Source organism: Aquila chrysaetos, chromosome 24 (assembly GCF_900496995.4).
Source record: "Aquila chrysaetos chrysaetos chromosome 24, bAquChr1.4, whole genome shotgun sequence".
NCBI classification, from domain to species: Eukaryota; Metazoa; Chordata; class Aves; order Accipitriformes; family Accipitridae; genus Aquila; species Aquila chrysaetos.
Genome location: NC_044027.1, coordinates 13,099,202 through 13,120,228, shown reverse-complemented (window position 1 = coordinate 13,120,228; position 21,027 = coordinate 13,099,202). Strand labels below are relative to the sequence as shown.

At 40.6% G+C, this 21,027-nt stretch overlaps 1 protein-coding gene and 1 long non-coding RNA gene across 4 annotated transcripts in view; one reads left to right on the top strand and one right to left on the bottom strand.

Moving 5' to 3' along the window:
- The window catches only part of CDK5RAP2 (CDK5 regulatory subunit associated protein 2), an 84,916-nt gene extending 69,748 nt beyond the window's left edge, over positions 1-15,168 (top strand). For all 3 annotated transcript variants that reach the window (XM_030000196.1, XM_041119821.1, XM_030000199.2), the window contains 10 exons: positions 86-202; positions 2,082-2,271; positions 2,487-2,608; positions 4,015-4,263; positions 5,939-6,022; positions 6,148-6,401; positions 8,710-8,856; positions 10,879-11,017; positions 13,587-13,633; positions 14,521-15,168. In XM_030000196.1, coding sequence (XP_029856056.1) covers positions 86-202; positions 2,082-2,271; positions 2,487-2,608; positions 4,015-4,263; positions 5,939-6,022; positions 6,148-6,401; positions 8,710-8,856; positions 10,879-11,017; positions 13,587-13,633; positions 14,521-14,580 — 1,409 coding nt within the window. In that variant the 3' untranslated portion in view covers positions 14,581-15,168. The remainder of the gene's footprint in view (positions 1-85; positions 203-2,081; positions 2,272-2,486; positions 2,609-4,014; positions 4,264-5,938; positions 6,023-6,147; positions 6,402-8,709; positions 8,857-10,878; positions 11,018-13,586; positions 13,634-14,520) is intronic.
- A 158-nt stretch (positions 15,169-15,326) lies between these two features.
- Positions 15,327-17,464, bottom strand: LOC115335053. The gene is made up of 3 exons (XR_003921343.2): positions 17,213-17,464; positions 16,672-16,822; positions 15,327-15,432 (listed from the first exon to the last, which is right to left on the bottom strand). It is a non-coding gene; the product is annotated as an uncharacterized LOC115335053 (long non-coding RNA).
- Positions 17,465-21,027: the final 3,563 nt, after the last annotated feature.

The following is a 21,027-nucleotide window of genomic DNA, read 5'->3' as shown; positions in this document are numbered from 1 at the left end:
TTTTTGAATTGTTCTTGTCTGGAAAGTTTAATCTTTAATGACCTAGAGATGACTCATAAATCATCTTTTATGTATATATTTATAGGTTCTGCAAACATTTTTATCCATGGCTCAGAGCAGCATAATTCCCTGACTTCTGAAATACATTTCCTGAGGAAGCAAAATCAAGTTCTGAATGCAATGCTAGCAAAAGGATCCAGAGGTAAAAATGTAAAACTGTGCTTTACAGGAGTAGACTGCAACTCATTCCAGATCAGAAAACAATAAAATATTAACAGTCCATTCATTAAACTGACTTAACCATTCTTCCCACCCCTGAAATTCTATGCTCAACCATAAGCATTCAAACTGGGGTTAATAATAATAAAGGAGTAGCAGTAATACTCCTTCTTTCTGTTTATTTGTAGCATTTTCCATTTGATAGTTACTTTCATTTCTCCGTTCTTCTTTTTGCATTCCTTCCTTTTTATACATTGTTTTTCCTCTTCCCCCTGTGCCTTTTGTTACCGTTTTCTTGCTCCTTTTCCCCCATGCTTCCATACTGAAGCCCCCATAAGAGAAAAAAAAAAAAAAAAAAAAAGCCCTAGAATAGTGTTATTGCTGAAAACGAAACCATGCAGTACAGAAGAGTTTCAAAGGGGAGCAAACTAATTACACTTAGGTTCTGAAATCTGCTACAGAGGCTTGACTGGGCAGGCCAAGTCATCTTCTTTTTTGAAACACTTCAGAAGAGAACAGAACTGAGGGAATCCATTTGGAAGTATTTTTAATCTCTTGAGATTAAATTTTAAACTTTTGTCATTCTCACAGCTGTGAAGAGAGAATGTTAAAGTCTTCCCTCTTCTTTTCCCCAAGAAAACCAACAACTCGCCAACTAGGTCTTAAAAGCAGCTTAAGCCACAGTTAGGTTATAAGTCTCCATATTTTCAGACTGTGTAAAAGCACTGGTGTTTCTTCCAGAGTCATGTATTCTCTCATCTGTTCTGGTGCATCTTTGGCCTATCAGTTTGTTCAAGTTCTACTTTTTTAATTAATTTAGTCACACTTTTGTTTGTTTCCACTGTTGACAATATGATCTGATAATATCAGGGTTTCTTTTTTACAAGAACCCCCATGAATAGAGCATTGTCGTCCTTGTGTTTTAAAATAATGTTGGTATCTCTGGAGTTTGTGAGCTTGTTTTCCTTTTATTCCCGGATGCACCAGAGAAGGAGAAGCCTCTTGGATACCTCCTGCATGTTTTGGTCTCAGGTGCTTTATGTCTCTAGTCTTAGCTTAGCCTTCAGTAGTAAAAGGGTGGTGATGGACATTTTTAACAGCACGTGCGGGTTACCGTTTTCATCCGCTTTCAACAAGACTACGGGAGATGAGGGAATGATTTTCTAGATGTTGGGAGATGGAACGATTCCTCCCTGCTGTTTCTTTGCCAAGATTGCCTCCTCCTTTTCCAATACTGAACACAGGGTCACAAAAAACTTGGGGTCCCCATAAGCCTCTCTGATTGCAGCTGTCTCAAAATGGTCAGTTGCCCCTATCAGCAATTCTTTGTCCCAGAACCAGTTTGGGGAAATAGCTTGTGCCAAGGAAAGAAGGACTGATATGATACATTCGGCAGATGAATAGGGCTGGGAAGAAGACAGAGGGATTTCTGTGAGATAAAGAGGAACATGGATGCAACATGCCCTGGAACAATCCCACTGAGTTCTTTTCTTCCTACAGAGAAGTCAAATCCATTATTTTGTGAGGATTGGCAAAATTCACATGCCTGCTTTGGGATCCTGCTGCCGCTCGTTGTTGAATACTATCCTTCTGACCAAATTCCAAGAGGTGTTGGGGGCATTTGGCATATAAGGCTGTACATAGGTTTTTACTGGGACTTTGTAAGTCCTGGGGGTTAAATGTTCCACATTACAGAAAATGCACCTAGCAAAAGTCATTAGAAAATTGAAATACTGAAATCCTAAAACTCACAAGAGCAGCTGTTATTTTCTGACAGTCTCTGAAAAAGCTGGATTTGTTAAAAAGCGTAGCTTTAGTGTGTTGTGGGGATTGCAAATACCTTGTGTTTCTTCTTCTTTCAGATAAACAGAAGGAAAATGAAAAGTTAAGAGAATCTCTTTCTAAAAAGAATGCAATCATTGAGCATCTTCATGAGGATTATGAATGCATCAAGAAAGAAAATGAAAGGTTGCAAAAACAAATTGGCCAAAAGGAAGATGAAACCAGATATCTGACATGTCAAATTTACAGCAGCCGTAATGAATTAAACAGGTATTGATTCTGTCCACATTTAGACATTCATTTAGAGAAGAAAACTGTCAATGTGACAAGCGTGTGTTTAGCCATAGCCATTAACATTAATGAGGTGCATAGATATATTCAAAAGGCAAGGGAAAAATTATAGAGGAAAAGGGAATGGATTTTAGATTTTGAAACAAAATATAAGAATTTAACTTTTAACTTAGCTGTTTATTGGGACTTAACAGGTTGCAAACAGAAATTAATGTAAAGCAACGTCAGCTCTCTGAGAATGAGAAGTTACTGCAGTCACTTAGAACGGAGATCAAGGTTTATGAAAAGTTGGAAGAAGCAAGAAGGAAGAGGACAGGTATAAATGCACAATTGTTTCTACACCCGTAGCTCTTGCAACCCTTCCCTCTCTGAATATGATCTTGTCAAAGGACAGCAGGGCTATGTCACTATATCTTTGTTTCTACTTGTCTGCTATGCAAAGTAGAACTGACAACTTGATGATAAAATGCTACTTTTTACTTAGTAAGGAGTGTAACTGCGAGGTTGAGATGTGTGATGTGTTCTGACTAGGCACACCCGAGTTTCCTTTATCTTTTTAGCTAAGCTAAAACCAAATATTGAAGATTCAGTGGCTCAGGCTGGATAAGCTTCATGGGAGCTTAGATATTTACTTGTCATCTAAATACATGCTGCTGCATTCTCACAGGTAGTGCTTACTCAGGTAGCTTGTGCTTTCTCTTGTCTGAATATGAGGGTAGTGTCTTCTCCCTAGGGCTGGGGAGAAGTGCTGGCACTGCTTTCTGACGAGATGTTTAATAATTTCCTGTCCGCTTGTCTGTCACTAAAGGTGAGGGGTAGGAATGAGACTTAACGAGTTCTTCCTACCCCTTTTAAGGAATCTATACCACCACATAGTTGTTGGTATGGTTAGGTAAAAAAATGGAATGCTGTTCATTGCTGCATACCCGTTTCAGGATCCAGCAAATTTCCCATTGGAAGTTCTTGTAAAAGTTGATTCCCCCCCCTGCCCCTTCCTGCTCCTTTGAGTAATACGCCCTGCCGTCGCTGCATTTCATGCCTAGCTGCAGCAGAAGAGCCCTGTTGGCATAAGGCTTTAAGCCAAAGGTGGCTCAGGGATGGAAGTAAGTCTCCCTGCAGAACTGGTAATGTAGTTAGAGAGTAGCAGCACCCTCCTCATGCAGTTGAGCCCCTTCCCACTGTCTGGAGAACAGTTTGATTTCAGCATGAAAGAATACATGGAATTGTTTGTGTACTGACCTCCTTCTATGAAGAGACGAACACAGCCCTTGCTTTTTTCAGGTTCAGATTTGTTCCTCTGGTTGCCAGGTGATCACTATTTTCTTTTTTCTTCTGTGTATAAAATTAAACTCCCAATTCTACTCCATCCCTCCTCCGCACTCCGAGATTACCCATTCCTTTTTCTTTTCCTAGACTGTGCATTAATGCATTTCAAATTTTGTAAATCCTCTTCATTCTCTTTTTATATTTTTTTGCTTTTGGCATAAGACTTATTGGCTTTTATGGACAAAGTGAAAAATAATTTTCAGCTCTTTAAATCTTTCGAGGGTAGAAGCAATTAAGACATGCTTTTTTGTCAAACCATTATCTTAATGCTGTTTGTAGTTAATTCTTAATATTGAGGATAACGCTGGCTGTAATTTACTTGCTCAGCATTCTGATAATGGCTAATGTTATTTTAATTGTTAAAGATGTTAAGTGTTTCTTTTGAAATTGTCTCAGATCCCAGATGTGATGCATCAGAAGAATTCCGAAAAGATCAGAATAATCCACTTGACTTACATGAACTATTGACTGAAATACAGAGTTTGCGAGTGCAGCTTGAAAGAACCATAGAGACAAACAAGTCTTTGCATGAAAAATTAGAGGAACAGCTTTCAAAAGAAAAGAGAGAGGAAGTGGGATCAGTGTCAGCTGTAAATATCAACTGTCTTTTCAAACAAGAATCTCAGCATTACGCAGGAATGAATGGTACTGTGCCATACATGCTTTTGGTATACTGTAGAACCTGTGCCTTGTTCTTTAAAGATGCTCTTAAAGCCTTATACAACATCAGCTGTACATTTGGGAGCTGCCTATCAGCCTTTCAGCTCCCTTTCCTGTTAGAGCTATTAGTGCACGGGGAGGTGAAATGCATACTGCACTGTCTTACAGCCTCTAACCGTCACTTCCTTTTCATTCAAGAAAAGCATTTGCAGACAGTCTCTGGGATGGAAAGATGTCTACATTAAATTGCCATAAATTTTGCTTACCTGGGGGTTCTTTTTTTTAATGCAGAGCTCTATAGTGTTTGCTAAGGGTGAGTATGTATTACTCAAGATTTATCAATAAGTGCACTAAATGGTCTTTGTATAAATCAGTTGTCCCCTTTTTGCCCTTGAAGAATATCTTACCTTTATTTCAATCACTGTTAAGTGATACTGTTCTAGCAAATCAGGGAAAATGTAGTGTTTACACTCAGCGTTAGATTATTGTCCCAATATGGAGGTACATGGGATACAGAGGGCACAAGAATGTTCTTCCTTGCTGCTAAAGTACTCTGCATAGTAACAGCTTTCCATACTTCCAGCATAAAGCCACCTCTCCTCCTGCCTGTACAGGTATACATCGTGTTATGGGAACCAATAATAATGGGGCTTTTTGGGTCCATACACTTCACCCAAACACGCCTACCTAAACCTTACGCACCACACAGAGCAAGCAGCCCCAGCCAGAGGATTAGTATGAGAGCTCGTGAGACACAACAGCGTTTTTTACCACCTTACTTCTTTTGTGGGTCCATCATGTCCAATCAGAATTGTACTTCAGAGGAAATCCATAATGAGCATAACTCTGCGCAACCCTGCACAAGTAAGAAAGATGCTGAATGTAGCAAATAATGTTTATGGGTTGCTACCATTCTCTGTGCACTTTATACTTGAACACTAAATTACAGTCATGTGCTCCACATGGGGATGGTTCCTTAGGGCCAGTCACGATCAGGTAGGTGCGGAACAGCTTTGTGGGGAACCTATATCACCAGTGTCCCCAGGTTGCATTAGTTCCCAGTTAGTTTCTAGATAGAATCCTAGATGTTGCTTTTGACCTGCATCAGGTAGAGTAGATGGGAGCTGGAAAAGCATGTTATTTCTTTAAGAAAATGGTAAATAGTGTTATAATAGCTTTGATATGGACCAGAAAGACTCCTTGGAATGTCAACAGCTGAATTTGTTAGCTTTTTAGATGTACTGTGATTGGTCTTTACTCGTAGGTACATAGGGAATTTGGAAGGTCTGAAAAGGGGGGATATAGATACAATCTTTAGTATGGTATAGCCTTGGAGAGTGTCATACTTTTTGTGGAGTTAATGGGAAGCTTGCATTTGTTGACTAAAATATCTTTATCAGGATATATTTTAGATTTTCGGACCATGACTTGATTTTGGGAGTTATCTAGAACTTTGGATAGATGGTAGAAAGATAAACGTAGGTAAATACTGGTAGATACATGGCGTGGTACTAGGAAATTAGCTGTGTTTCCCTGCTTCCTGAATCCAAGTTTAGCATCAGCAAAAAAGAAAAAGGAACAGAAGTAGGGCTAGGAAGTTTTTTTTAAGGCATGTTAACTTCTACTGATATACTCTTCCTTGTTCCATTTTTATGTATAGAAAATCTTTGCAAATGCCCTGCTGCCAGCAGAAACACTTGTGAGCTGCAGAAGCATGGACATTGCATTTCGCTAGTGAAAACAGGTACATCCAAAAGTATTTTAAATGTGCATGTTATCTGTATCCCAGACTTGCAGTTTAAGAGAAGTCTAGTGTCAATTAGTTCTGTATGTAAGGATAAAAAAAATTAAACTGTTTTTCTGTCCCAGGTATGCACTCTGCCTCTAAAGACAGTTTAAATTCACACTGCAGTAGCACTTCATCTTCCAGTGTGGCATGTACCCCTCGTCTTGTGCCTGGACATCGTATGTGGGCAGACAAAAACGGACGCCACGTTCTTGGCTTGATTGAGGATTATAATGCTCTACGGAAACAGATTTCAGAAGGGCAACAGGTCTTAGCAGAAATGGAGATTTCTTTAAGAGAGGTCACTGGTACGAAACTGCAGGAGCCTGGAATAAAGGTAAACAGTGAAAGCTGTTAAAGGATGGTGAATTTTACCTAGAGGTGCAAAACGTGTAGGTTACAAAGGCAAAGAACTAGGTTAATGGTGCAGCAGGCACCATTAACTGAATAACTCTGTCAGGACACCTCAACCTTGACAGTGCAAGTCTCATCTAGGTGCAGGCACCTGTCTGTGATTCTGGGTTAATGAGGCTACGGATAAATTAGTTAATTCTGGTCCTTTAACAAGCAGTCTCACTTTTACTTGCAAGGGGGTGAAACTACTTCCTTTTACTATGAAAATAGGTGATTGTTACACTGGAAACAATAAATAGCCAAACAAAACCAACAACAAAACCCAGATAAAACTCTAAAATGCTTTAGAAAGGGCTTAAACTAGGGGTATGTATCAGTAACCTAGGGATAAAAATAATTGGGAGATTTTCTTGTAGTGAAGGCTTGGTATAAACCCAGGAAATATGAGACAGTTAAAAGAAATCTGATATACAGCTGATAAAGTTCCCCACTTGTATTCAGCCCTTTAGTAATACCAAGTGATAATTGTACATTAATGATTGATGTATGCTAATGAGGGTTGTTTCATATTAGGGAAGCTTTTTAATATTTTTCCACTTTCTGGTATCAGTTGAACACTTTAGCAATATCAGTAGCTAGTCTAGAAACTTGAATATCTCATTATTGATCAAATATTGTCTTCTAAGACATAGTGTATCATCCTTTCTGCATCGAGTGTGACACAGTGATATCAAGTCACGGTGCTTTTGCTGTAGTCTTAAACGTAATAATTCTTAAACCAATAAAATGTTTGCTTTGTATTGAATAATGTCAATCCTTTTCCTCTAGAATCAGGAGAACTACTAGTGTTTACTTACGCTAATGTTTTCTTATTTAATATTGTTAATGTCTGGATACACTTAATGATAGCATTTTTGGGGTAGATTGAATAAGACAAATCTACCTACAAGCTTCAACCAAAGGGAAGGAACAATCTGTACATGTCCGTGGCAGCTAATAAGGAACTGAGAAACTTAAACCGCAACAGGAAAGGCTTGGATCAGGCATTTCTAGAACATGCCAGTGGTAAAAATAATGAAACACTGGAATGGAGGGTACTCAGAGACACTGTTACTGGAGGCCCTTTTAAGAACCAATTACGTGAATGTTTGAAAAATTACATGTAATGCTTTCCTGCCTTGGAGTGGGAAAGCAAAGTAGGCGAGTAAGGAAGGTCCTTTTCACCCCTATGATTTTATGATAATATAAATGTTGTAAAAAACATGCTTACTGCTCTTCAAAAACCAGAAGGTCTTAACTGCTTGGATAAATTAATGCTACTTATTTTTCTAGTTATAATTAGTAAAGCTATTGAAGATGCAGTCTTCAACAGTTCCAAAATTCTTTTTGCGGTATCATATGTGTGCTCACACAGTAAAATGATGTCTGAATGACACTTAAGACTCTCTGAAGTATCATATATTTTCAAATGACCTAGTTAAGATACTGATTAAGACTGAAAAAGTAATCTCTCTGTAAGTTTTTTAACTTGTTTTGTTGGTGTAAAGATAAAAGCAGTAAGTTTCACAATTTGCAGTTTCCTATCAAGCTTTACATCACTGAAGTTTCAGACTACTTAGCAAATGGGATATTTTATGTGACAGAAGGATTCTGGTTAGATAATAATGCTAAATAAGTATTCAAATGATATGCTGCATGGGGCAGGAACTGTGAATGCCTTTCTTTCATTACCCTTCCCCCTTCTGTATCACCATTGCTTTGGTAATTCATCTGCTCCCCTTGCATTCTTTCCCTCCTTTATTTCACATTTATGCAATTTCTTCAATTTGGTTTTCTCATCTGTCAGCAGAGGAAAACATTTTATGTGTGTCCTGATAGTTATTTTAGCATTAAATGGAAAAGTTTAAAGGGTCTGCTAAGGAAGAAACGTCTATATTGCTTAAATTGATGTCTGTAATCATTTGACTTTCAAATAACATGACATGAAATACAAATGGAGAAAGAAGAGAGTTGCCAACTATTACAACGTGGCATAGCAAATCTAGTAAATATAATCTATTATTAATCATGGTTATTGATTAGGATAAATCCCCTCCCTCCCTGAAATTCTCAAATAATGCATAATTCAGCACTCTTTGTAAACTAACAAATTAGCTTTTGTGGCACACAATAGCTGTGTACATCATCATAAATATGAAATCATACCAACTGGATTTAAACCATTAATTAAGATTACATTTTCATAATGTTTTAAGCATAAAATGTAACATGTCTCTAATCCTATGATACAGGTACCAGACCAGGCATCACTGCATAGCTTTTCCACAAATATTCACACAGTACAGCAGATTTTAGAAGAGGCTGCACGTTTACTGAAACTTCTCTGGAGAGTTTCCCTTCCACTGAAAGCTGTGCATGGTACTACTCATGGCACTCAGGTACTATTATGTTTCATTTTGCGTTTTTGGGTTGGGTTTTTTGGTGTTATTTTTTTCAGCTGTTGTAACGTGTCGGGGAAAATGCATCAGTTAGGAACATGTCATTTGGGAAAAGCTTTTGAAAATCATGAACCCAGGATGCCCAGTCTCTGGACACATGGATTTAGTCCGCTCTCATCACTGAAGGCTAAGGCTGAATGTGTGCTGGCTTTCTAGCTTGATCATATTGTATACTGAGGTGTTTTTTTACAAATACTTTATATTAAAGATGTAATCTGTAACCCTGTTACATGATATTCAGGAAACCTAGGCAGGTGGTGAGTGAATGTTCCATTTCAACAAGAAAAGGTTTGGACTCCCTGTTACAGAACCAAATTCAATTGGATTATGTATATACTAGTAACAACAGAAACTTCAGCAACTTTGATGTAATCTGAACTACATTTTCCTTTTACGTTTTTGATGCCTAAGCTGTAAAATAGGATGCTTTTTTAAAAGTGTGACAAAACCCCGACACAAATTTTATAACGTTTTAACTAAAAAGGATTGCACTATGCAAATGAATGAAAGTAAACTGAATGAGGAATGAATTATCTATACTGTCATAATACCACCACTCAGTAATGAAACTGTTTCAAACTCTGGCTTTATAATAAATCTAAAGTATTTTCACTGAGGTTTTTGTATGTGTTTCTTAAGGGAAGCAGGATATTGCTGAAAAAAAAACTCCCAAACTTTAGGAGAGTAAACATTTTATATATAATTTTAATAACATTTTTTGATGTTATTTTCTAGCATCCTGAAATGTGTAAAATCATAAAAGCAGTAAGAATGAACTGTGCTGTCTAATATATTCACTGATGTTTCAGCTCCATATTTGGGATGTCTTGACAAGTGTGTATACTTCCACTTTTATTCTCATGTGTATAATCAATGTAGAGAGCTGTGTGTTGGCCTGGATTGCAGTATCTGAACATATCTTACACACGCGGCTTTCAGTATGTGGGTGATGCATCTAATGCTTTACTGTCAGACTGATCTAAACCTTCTTGATCTGGATCAATCGCTTCTGAAAATCTGACCTTAATGTGTGTGGGACCTGACTTCCCAGGACTGCACCTAATTAGAGCCTAATAGAATCTTTTCTAGAGTTTCTAATCCAACATCCTGAGATCTTAAGGATATTAGATTGTTTCTGATGTCTTAAATGCAGTATATGAAAGGATGTCTCTTGAAGCTTGATTCTAAAAGATACTGAGCATTCACTGCCTTCTCTTCAGCCCCACAGGACTTGTGAGTAATCTGTTCTTCTGAAGACCTAATGCTAGGGGTGAATTCCAGAAGATGATACTATTATTTAACAAGTGGCACAACAAGAAAAAAAAAATGCACAAGCTTAAGTTTGCATGAGGATCCAGATCAGTGATACTGGCAGACTATGTCAGGGCTACTCGTAGTGCTGTTTTACAAGATACTAACCATAACTTGGTTGGAATTGGTGGTGAAAACTGAACCTTAAATAATGATACTGTCAAATGATTTTGCAATAAAACTGTTCTGGTCATCTGTACAATGCCTTTTAGCCCTTTGATAAAGGCAGCATGAGCTATTAACAGAACACTGGAGAAGGAAGCTGGAAGTTCAGAACCTGGCAGACAGGACGCTTGCTGATCCCATAGTATTGGCCTTCCTTGTATTTTCTAGTTGGGGCGGGTGGGGGGCTGGAAGAAGAGAGCAATGGAAGTTTAAAACCAAAAATAGGCACTTTTCTCAGACTAGCAGAAAAATTAATTGCACTAAAAGCCAGCAAAGAATTGTAGTTGTCTCTTGGCAGATGTCATAGAATCATATGTCACTGGGGATGTGAATGTGGAAGGACAGGCTCAGTGACGTTTTACTCCTTTAAGTTGTTCATACTCTAAGGAAGCTTGAGGGCTCTTGTACGCAAGTATTTAGCAATTCACAATGTACAAAGTACTTGTATATAATACCTTAATATAATATTTTCTTCTTTTAATTTAGGATGAAGGAATGAAAGCAGAAATACTTAGATTACATAAGAAACTGTCCGAGCAAGAGAAGAAGTTACATAGCACAGTGAAACGCTTGCACTCCACAAACCAGCTGAAGGAAAATATGGAGAAAGTCATCATTGACCAGTGTAAGTGTATGCTTTATTACTGGCTCTTATTTTATTTTTGTGGTCTGTGGCTACCTCTAAAATTGGAGAAGCAACAAAATGAATATAGGCATGTATATTTTTTTCTTTTAAAAAAAAAAAAAAATCTATCCTTACCTTCTCTTAAGAGGCAGGACTAAATGACTCATTAGTGTATGCTGGAATGGCACTTGTGTTATCAGTAATTCATCTAGACTGTAAAATGTTACATATCATACAATGTTATGAAAATGGCCGTAATACTGTAAGTTACTCAAGTCATTTAAATGCAGTGTAGAGGAATAAATGCTATTTTGCTCCATAGCCTGTAATTTTTATATCTAAGGTACATGTATCTTCTGCCTGCAGATGATTATTTTTTTTTAAGCATTTATAGGCTGGGTTTTGGTCACTTCTTTCAGAATTGTTGTATTAAACGATGTACAAGTTACTTATATTAAATCCAAAATTATGTTTTCTTCAGGTTTTAAAGTTAAATAGCTCAGTTTAGGGTTGTCATATAAAAATCAAAGCTATTCTGTCTGTCCTAATAATATCCCTGGGGTAGATTTACTGGTTTAGTTTGGTCAGTTCCTAGTTCCAGTAACATCTCAGACATACTGGATAATTTCAGTAGGGCTGAGCAGAGTATAAATCAACAGAGATTTTACCCTTGGGGCCAAAATGTTATGCCCACAGCCATTCCACCCACCCATACTTTCAAAAAGAAAAAAACGGTACATCTACCCCTTATTTTGCTCACTCCTTTTCAGGGCATTCAACCTCATCTGAACTAGGTCCTGATAAAATGAAGCCTGCATTTTCTGAAATCTCCTTCATGCAAAGTACTGCCTGGCTAGCAGCACCTTTGCTGTTAGTGTCACGTCCTCTAAATTCTCTTCATGTACTGAATTGAATATTTTTGATTTAGAAAAATCTAGTTTGCCAGGTGAAATGAATTTACTAGCAGAGTTCTTTATGAGCAGAGAGCACTCTGCTACACAGAAAGACCTAGATATGATTTTCTGTAAGTTTCATTGATTATGGGAATTATGGATGTCAAGTTACCTTTGCCTTAAAGAGCAATTTCAGAAATGTTTCTAAATTGCATCCGTACACAAATTCCTGACCAAGCATGCAACAAAACTGGTGGATCATATGAAGCTGTTGGATTTTGTTAGGATGCTTACACTTGTTTTTGATATTTCTTCCTGTCTCCTTTTGCTAGTAAGAAAGCAAAGGCATCGCAGTAGGTGACCTTGCCTGCCTTCATTCTCCAAACATCCTGTTAGCTGGCCACTCCACTGAGGATATTCAGGTTCCCTCTGTTATTTAGTTGAGCATTCCTAAATATATTTAGAGGCAGAGACTGGAACATTCTTGTGGCTCAGAGTCTTCTATGTGCTTTCTCTGGCAAGCGAACTCATTGCTTATAAACCTCATCTGAACCTCTGAACATGTAACAATGCAGTGCCAAATTGCAGTAATCTGCCAAGGGTATAATTATCTCATGACAGCTATACCCTTGGAGTTGTTGGGTTCTTATTATTGTAATGAAAAATCTTTATTATGGCTAAATTGTTTATTTTTGAGGCTGGAATATTAAATTGGTACTTGTGAATGGTATTTTTCAGCAGTTATGGAGCTGACAGAGATTAGAGAATCACATATTTAACCTGACATTTCTAAGTACCAGTTTTGTTTAGAAGCATCCCCTCCTCCGTTCACAGGTCTCACGCTGTCCCCGCAGAGGCAAACTAGCTGGATGAATAGAGAAAACTTGGAACCCTTCAGAGCAAGCCACTGACATGATTTCCTCTAAGCATATATAGGTTGCTTTGTCCTTGAACTGCTGGAGGAGCTGGCTGACTTCTTTTGCCATCTGTCCTTTTCCCAGCCCATCGTCCCCCACAACCTCTCCACTGCACCATTTTTCTCCCACTTCCCCCGGCCCAAGTAGGCTACCTAGTAGATCAAATTGTAGTTAGTGCATGCACCATCTCCCCTTTAAAATTAACAGAAAGTCTTCCTTTGACGACTTAGGTCAAGGCAACCAGGTCATCAGTATCGCAGGGGGCTGTTCATACCTGTCACGTTAAACGTAGCGATGAGCTATGTGTGTTTTCACATGTATCATTTTCGTTACGACAGAAAAACTTTAAAAACACTTCCCTGATGGTTTGATCTGAAAAGCAGATTATGTGCTACACAGAACATAGGTCAGGAGTAGGAAGTGGCATTCTAGTGCTGGCGCTGCTGTGGTCCTGAACGAAGACTTCTGCTCGTCCCTAACTCTCTCTGCTGGTGCAGCATTGCCCCTTAATCTTGGGTTGTTGCAGGTGGAGGTTTGTGTAGCAGCCTGAGCTGCTGAACAGGGCTCGGGGGGGAGTAACAGTTCAGGATTTTGCTAAGAAAGTTGAAGTGGTGGTGGTGGGGTCTGTATGATTGCCTGGTCGCTGCCTGTCTTGTAGATGTGAGTTCATACATTATTTAGTATGTGGTCATAAGACTTGAATACAGGGAATATAGAAAGACTGTGCAGTATTCTTTTTAATCTCCTCTTTCTTTTCAGTGGTTTTAACTCATGATGTCTTGAAGAAGGCTAGAGGAAACCTGGAAGTAAGTAAAATTTTTGCTTGCATTTAATTCCTTGGTCTATATTCATATGCACTGCTGTGTCAGTAGTATTTTGCAGAATTAGTCCGATTTGCTTTAGGTTTGCTACCTAACCAAGTCTGGGTGACAGGGGTTTAGTATGATAAATATTCTGTAATGTTTGATGTTTGAATTAGAGTTTTATGGCTGACCATGTAAACAGCTAAACCCTTTCCTTTCTGATGCTTTCCCTAGATTAATATTCATGTGTCATCTTCTTCCAGTAGTTTATTTTTAGCAGATCACAGTCCAATAACCTGTCTACTGCGTAAGTTCACAAAAGGCACCCTTCTTTAAAGCTTGTGTATGTGTTAATAACTGGTAGTGCTTTTTGTTTAAATATAGACCTAACAGGCAAAGCTTTTGCAAACAGCTATTTGCTAATGCAGTATATTAAATTAGTTTGAGTGTTTAAGTAATCACTGTTCAGATTTGATTTCTCCCAGAAGGTTCAGACTTTACTCGCAGAAGGATGTCATACACTTCTTGACTCCTAAATCCCATCCTTCTCCTCACATCACTCCACGCTGAATGATTATACATCTCCCAGCCCCTCCTTAGATTTTCCTCTAACCTTTTCTGTGAATCTCTTCTCCCTTACCCTCATCAGCAGTGCCTTCTTGAACGCTTCCCCCTGCAGCTGCTGTACTGTTGTCTCAGCCCTACCTGAGTTAGAAAGTGATGACATAAAAAAGTCTTTTTGCTTACAGAAGTCTTATGACTTTAATTTGAAGATCTGCTGAACACAGAAGCTCCTATTTGCAGATCCTTTTGTACCATTATGGGGTAGGGTCAAATTGTGTGCATCTGAAGTACTGTAAAATAGTAATAATTATTGCTTTTCTAACCAGGTCCCACCAGCTGAGAATCAAAAATCACCTTCCTACACCAGCAAAAAAAGGATTCTCTGAAGGAGAAAGTTCTACTAATAAAGACTGATCTTCTGATTGTTGTTTGCTTCTTTATGCCTTACTATTTATTGATGTAAAAATGTTTGTTCAGTTCTTTTAATGGAATCAGCCTTTGACCAAAAAAAAAGAAAAAAAGAAATCTTTTGGTAAATAACTTATTTAACATCTTCTGTAATGTAAAAGATGGTTTTTAATATTTATTATAGAAGCAAGGTACGAGAGGTATTGAAGAAAAATCCAGATTTTTTTGAAGTTGGCTCATTTGAAATTTTATATTTGTACTTGTCATGTTATAAACCTATTTGTTGTTATAGTTAAACAAGTCCTGAAAAAATCAAGAATGTGATCCACCTTCCAAACTTTATCTCTACAGCTAAGAGAATGTAGGTAAAAAAAAATCTGCCAGTTGGCATTCTTTTGTAACAATGTGTGTTCAATATTTTAAAGCATTTTAAACATATCTGGAAGATTCTTCTGGAAGCTGCCTTGATGCTGAGCTTTCTTATTGCCCTATTAGAAACTTAGATTGATGCTAGGTCTGAAAATGTTACTTAGAATCAGACAATTAAAATGAAAAATAATCACAAATGTGTTTGGGTTATTTTGTTTAAAACATCAGACTTTGAGCACTTACTGAACAAAGAAGCCACATTAGAGCGTTCGTTTCTTGAGTTCAACTAAAATGAAATGAATCCAGTCCTTAGTGGCAGTGGGTGTAAGGTATCCCAGAAGTGCTTGTCATGGCTAAGTGGGGGTGTTGGAAACTTGTTTTCAAGAAGCCATAATTGAAAGGCATCTTGCTGTTGGCAAAATGTTAGTGTCATCCCCGGCCTGCCCCCTCCTTCCCGAGATCTGTTCAGAGAGGACAGAAGGCCATGTGAGGGACACAGCTAAACCGTTTTGAAATCCATTTTTCTGCTAAAAACTCTGAAAAGCGTTTCTTAAATTTAAATAAATCTTTTACTATGGGTTTATGTTGCACACTGATACATATAATAGTGGTATTTTGGCAAGGCCAGAGAACACTGGCATAAAACATGCCTAGTTGTGCTCCCCTCATCCTACCTGGTGCCTTTTCAGTTTTGCCTTCGGTTTGAGCTGCCTGAGCACTCAGTTTCACAGCAGAGTCGACTACCAGCAACCTGCTCTCCATGGCACAAAGTAAACTGGGAAAAATAGTTCAGTTTAACCCTAACAAGATTATAATTTAAAGTGATTTTTGGTTACAAAAGTAGAATTTATGGTGCAATCATGGCTTTAGCGAGCTAAATGAATTCCGCACAAAGTGTGATTTCCCCCCCACCCCAAGTTGATCGTGTCCCCGTTATACAAGATAACTTGCCCTTGTCATCCAAGAAGGTTACCACCAGGTCTGGGAAATCTCAGCACAGGATTATGGTTATAGTGGGTGCTTGGATACTGCACTCTAGAGACTAACCAATGTGTGATAGACTTTCACAAAAAATGAATTTGTGCTCATTGAAACATGGCTGTGGAGGCAGCTAGCTGTTATACCCGTTGGGTTGGCCAAAAGCCAGGGGCCGTTCTGGCTGGTCTGGTAGTACCTGCACAACACGTCGAGGCTTAAGACAAGTCAGAATAGCTCCCCTCCTTCCACTAAAGCTTTGGTTCGTTCAAATCAGTTTCCCAACACTTTGATGACATTCGGCTAACTCTGAATACCACAAAGATGCTCTAAATCACTTGGCTTCTAAATTGCAGCTTGTTATTAAATGGGCAGAGCTGCACTCCGAAGTTCTGGGTGGTTGCCAGTACAATAGCTGGGTATCACACAGGTCACAGATAATCTGGTCCTCAGCCCTGGTTAGTGGGATGGACTGTCATATTCCATACTCCCACACAACCATTGTGCATGTGAGGTTTTTCTTCAATTAAAAAAACCCAAAGCCATGCATTTTCAGGGTGCCCGTTTCTGTGGTCCCTGGTGTGACCTGCTTTTTGCAAGTTCACAGCAGTGGGCCTTCCCTGAAGTATGAAAATGAATTTAAGAGGAGGTCCTACAGCCTTCCTGGAGGTGTCATGTGTTGTAACATGTTATGTGCCTTGGAGATCCCAACCTACAGCCCTTACCTGAGTTGGCCCGAACCTCCGTCTCAAGTTATGGCTGCTGAGTCCTTGCACCTCTAGTCCAGCAAGGGAAATGAAAGCTTAATAACAAAATGTCGTTGTCATTGCCTGACAGCAGGGGGAGGCAAACTCATTTGTCTGGATTAGAGCAAAGCTGCCAGAAAAATTAGAAAAAGTTAAAAATAAACTTTGCAAATTGAAAAAGGGGGAGGTAAGGGAAGAGCATGCAGTCAAACTTGTTCTTCAGTCTCTTCACACATTATTGTCCTCACAGCTCACTACAAACGTCAAGTTAATTTTACTAAGTAGCTAAATTATAGACACTCAGATGTAATCAGAATCTGCTATACATTTCAACTTTCAAAATTAATCATCCTACGTTTTTGAGTTATAACACCTGAAGGAAACAGCTGTACGTCTATATATAGTACACCCATGTCTCTTGGTCGTCTTGCAGCCTTTCCTCCCCCTCCACACCATCTGTACTTAAAAAATAAATAAATAAATTAAATGTTTCCCTTTCCTGAGATGATTTGCCACTTACTTCTTAATGGTCCCTGCTGTGCCCTCTCAGAGCTCTTCTCCTGACCCCTTTTTCCTTCCGATCAGCTCTGATTGCTGCATCCAGTTCACAGCAGCTCGCGCGCCTGTGCCTGTGCTGGGCAGGTCAAGGGGACATTTGCTATTGAGATTTGGTTAACTGGGGGGAAAAAAAGTAGTATATCATTACCTCTTTAAAAACAGATGATCCTATGAGATCAAAGTATTTCATCTTAATGAGAAGTGCCTCTTAAACACACACAATTTACTGGGCAGGTTTAAAAATAATTAAAAAAGGAAAAAAAGCTTACCAGATGGAAGGCTGCAGAAGACAAAGCTTATGGAGTGTTAAACTTTGTTCCCATTAAACAAAATTAAATTTTCCTTTAAAAATAATTATGCAGGAGAAAAATAAGCAGCATAAGCAAATGGAATTAAAGGAGGGGCTCATTTGCTTAGTGAGTTCCTGATCGTACTTTCATTATACATGCAAGGTGATTTGAAACATTACTGAGAGAGTAGTTCAGGAACGAGAATTTGAGTGGGTAAGGGGAGACCTGCAGGTCTCTTGTTTTTTCCTGTGACCTTGAACCTCTCCACTCTTTTCCCAGGTTGGCAGGCAGTAAACAGGCTGTGGTCTTTCTCATATAGGATGCTGAAGGCCAGCTGAGATTAAGGGGGGGTGGGAGAAGGAAGAAGGAAAAAAAAAAATAAAAATAGTTTTTCCTTCTCTTTAGGCCCCCTACAACATGTGCAGCTACACAGGAGCACTGAATAAAGGAAATATTTAGTGCCACTGGGGCAGAGCAGCGCATTACAGATATATACAAGTACCTGGTGCTGCCGGCCAGCCCCGAGCCATCCCTACAGGGCAGCGTGGCCAGGAGGCTGCGGTCGCAGCTTAAGAACAACGTTGTAATTACCTCTGCCAAAGAGAACAAATAGAAATAATATTCAAAAATCACAGGTGGTTGGTTGTATTAAAAATAAATCAATGCTAATGCATTCAAGCGTATAAAAAACAAAAGCGCAGCAGCTCTGTGTGGTATTTTAATCTCGACGAAAGCTGCCAGTTCCTTTTTTGCAAGGGAGTCGGTGAGGCTTTGCGGGATGCCGTCTGCCGGGGCGGAGAGGGATGGGTCCTCCTGGGGCTCCTGGGAGGGGGACAGAGTTATTGCGGGGATGGGGCAGAGCGCTCGCCACCGGCTCTGTCCTGAAAAGCCGAGCAGAGGGGAACGTGCCCTCTTCGCATTTTGGGTTTATTTTAAACACGCCCGAAGTAGACGGAAAGCAAATCCTGTCATCACTTCCAAATTCAACAGAAATGACAATATGGAAAGAAAAGTATAAAAAGCAAGCGGCAACACTTCAAAATTCTACTGACGCCAAAATCCTGATTTACAAGCAGCCAAAGCCCGACCCCAGTCACCCAAGTTGCACGAAGCCGTGGGTGCCCAGAGCTTTTCCGCCCCGCGCAGGTCTGGGCTGCGGGTTAAAGCACGAACGTGGCAGCAGACGCGCGGCTTTGCCGGCAGCAAGATCGCCCGCGACGTCAAACCATCGAGCCCGTACCGCCGCTCCTATTCAAGCCCTTCGATGCGCGCCGGCCGCCGCTTCCAGGTGGCTGTGCACGGCGATTTGCACCTCTCGACACGGGTCCTGCTGCCGGTGGAGCGCGTTCGGCTTCTGGACGTTGCAAACGCACGCAGCCGAGCAGAGCCGCGTCGCGGGCAGCGTCACGCCGGGGATGCCGTGATCCGGCCGGGCCTCGCAGGTGGTAAACTCCAGCGCTAACCTTCACGTATCAGCACTGCGTTCTGCAAAGCCTGGCACGCTGGTCTCATTTTCATGTCTGTAACAACCTGGAAAAAAGCTGCTTAAATAGCACAGATACTCCCCCCCCCCATATTTCATCTCCCCGCTTTCCCTTCCTGACCTCGTCCATCTCCGCGTTGGCTCCTTGGTCCATTTTTGAGCCTTTTTGGGACAGCCACTAGATGGCAAAAGCAAGTTGCGCTGCCGGAGAAAAGGGCTGCAGCTTTGGGAGATGGTGTGGGAAGAAGCTGTGCAGAGAGAGCCCAGCACATCCCTGCGGCCGCCAACCCTCCAGCACAAAGCTGCTGCTCTGCGTTTGTGCCCCTGCCCGTCTTGCACGTCTCCTGCTCGCAGGAAGCTGAAATAAACCCAAACGCAACTTGCGGGATGGGGTCTGGGCTCAGTAGTGTGAATGACATTAAAAAGATGACATTTGGAGCCAGGGCTTACTGACTTTTTGTTGCTCAAATGAAAAAAAACAAAAAAACAACAAAACAAAACACCCCAATCCCAAACAGTCTTAAAATGTGCCCTACACTGCATCATAATGATCCAGAAGCCACTGCTGTTATCCTCAAGGTGCAATTACCAGCACATTTAGCGCTTGCCGAAGTTTTGGTGCTGCCCTTTGCCTGCAGTACCTCTCCTCTCAAGGCAACCCCCCCCAGGACCCCTTTGGTTTCCAGAGGAGAAAGCACCCAAAGGTGCCCCATCCTCAGCAGGGTGCTGCAGGCAGCCCAGCACCAAACCGCTCACCTCTGCTTGCAACCGCAACCCCGCTGAATTGAGGGGCCAACCCCCTCACCCTCCAGAGGGAAGCAAAAGCAAACCAAACCCCACCTGCTCCTAAAATGCCATTTTTCTCCATCACAAAGTTTGACACTGAACCCACAGCTCAGCACCTGGGTTCCACACTACGCACCGACCACGGAGGGTAGCGGTCTCGGAGAAGGGCAGTGGGCTGCTGCCTCTCCTGCCATCCTGCAGTGAATAATTCAGATTTAGCAGGGGGCAAAGCACGTGTGCATGAGGAAGGAGCTCGGTCACTTCTTTTATGCCTTTTTGCAGAGGGAAAGGCTGTAGCATCTGTTTGCAGAAAATACCCCTTGCGAGGAGGAGAGGCTGCATCCTCCGGCTTCTCCAGGCTGCAAAGCAGCAACAGTAGGGGAAGCCAAGGCTGCTCCTGGGCTGGTGACACCAAGGAAACGAGAAAGATTTCAAGTCACTTTAGTGGCTCATTCCCACCTTTCTGGCCCCCTTCTCACCGTCCTCCCACACATAAAAATCTGTATTTTGCACAGCTCGCTCCTGCCTCCGGAGAAGCAGCACAAAATCCAGCTTCAAGCATCGGCGCAGAGTTGCAACATGTCTTTGCAAACCTGCAAATCGAAAGCGATAAATCAGCCAACAAGGAACCCCTTTTCCTACCTATCTGCCCAGGAAGTCACTCCTCTAATAAGTTCCCAACAACACAAAATCAAGCCCTCGGACACCTCCGCAGGTGCCTCTGGGCTCTCCCCGTCCATCCAGGGGCTACGGGACCCGCTGCTGCCCTTGCCCCATCCTGTGTTCAGACCTGCCGCTCCACACTTGGCAACCACATAATCTTTATCTTTAATTTCTGAATTGACCCCTCTTGAGAAAAGCTCTGCATGCCTATTTTTTTTATGTGTTTATCTTGTCATTTGTTTAGAAAGATACTTGTTACAATATTTTTTTCCCCTCCTTCCCCCAGCCCCGTCGGAGGAATCTACTTGGGTAATTTGTTGAAGCGGGTTGCTGGGGCATGCATTATGCATGAGATGCAATCTTTATTTTTGCACTCCACTGTGTGCATTCTGAAACAGGAATGGCATCGCGTGCCCGCACGCAAAATGAACATTAGCAGCTCTCAAAAAAAAGAAAAAAGAAAATGCCCATTTATTTAAAGGAAAGCAAAAAAAAACGCCCCTCCATTCTTTCAAGCTGTTCTAGCTGGGATTGCTTAGAGCAGCTAAACAGCAA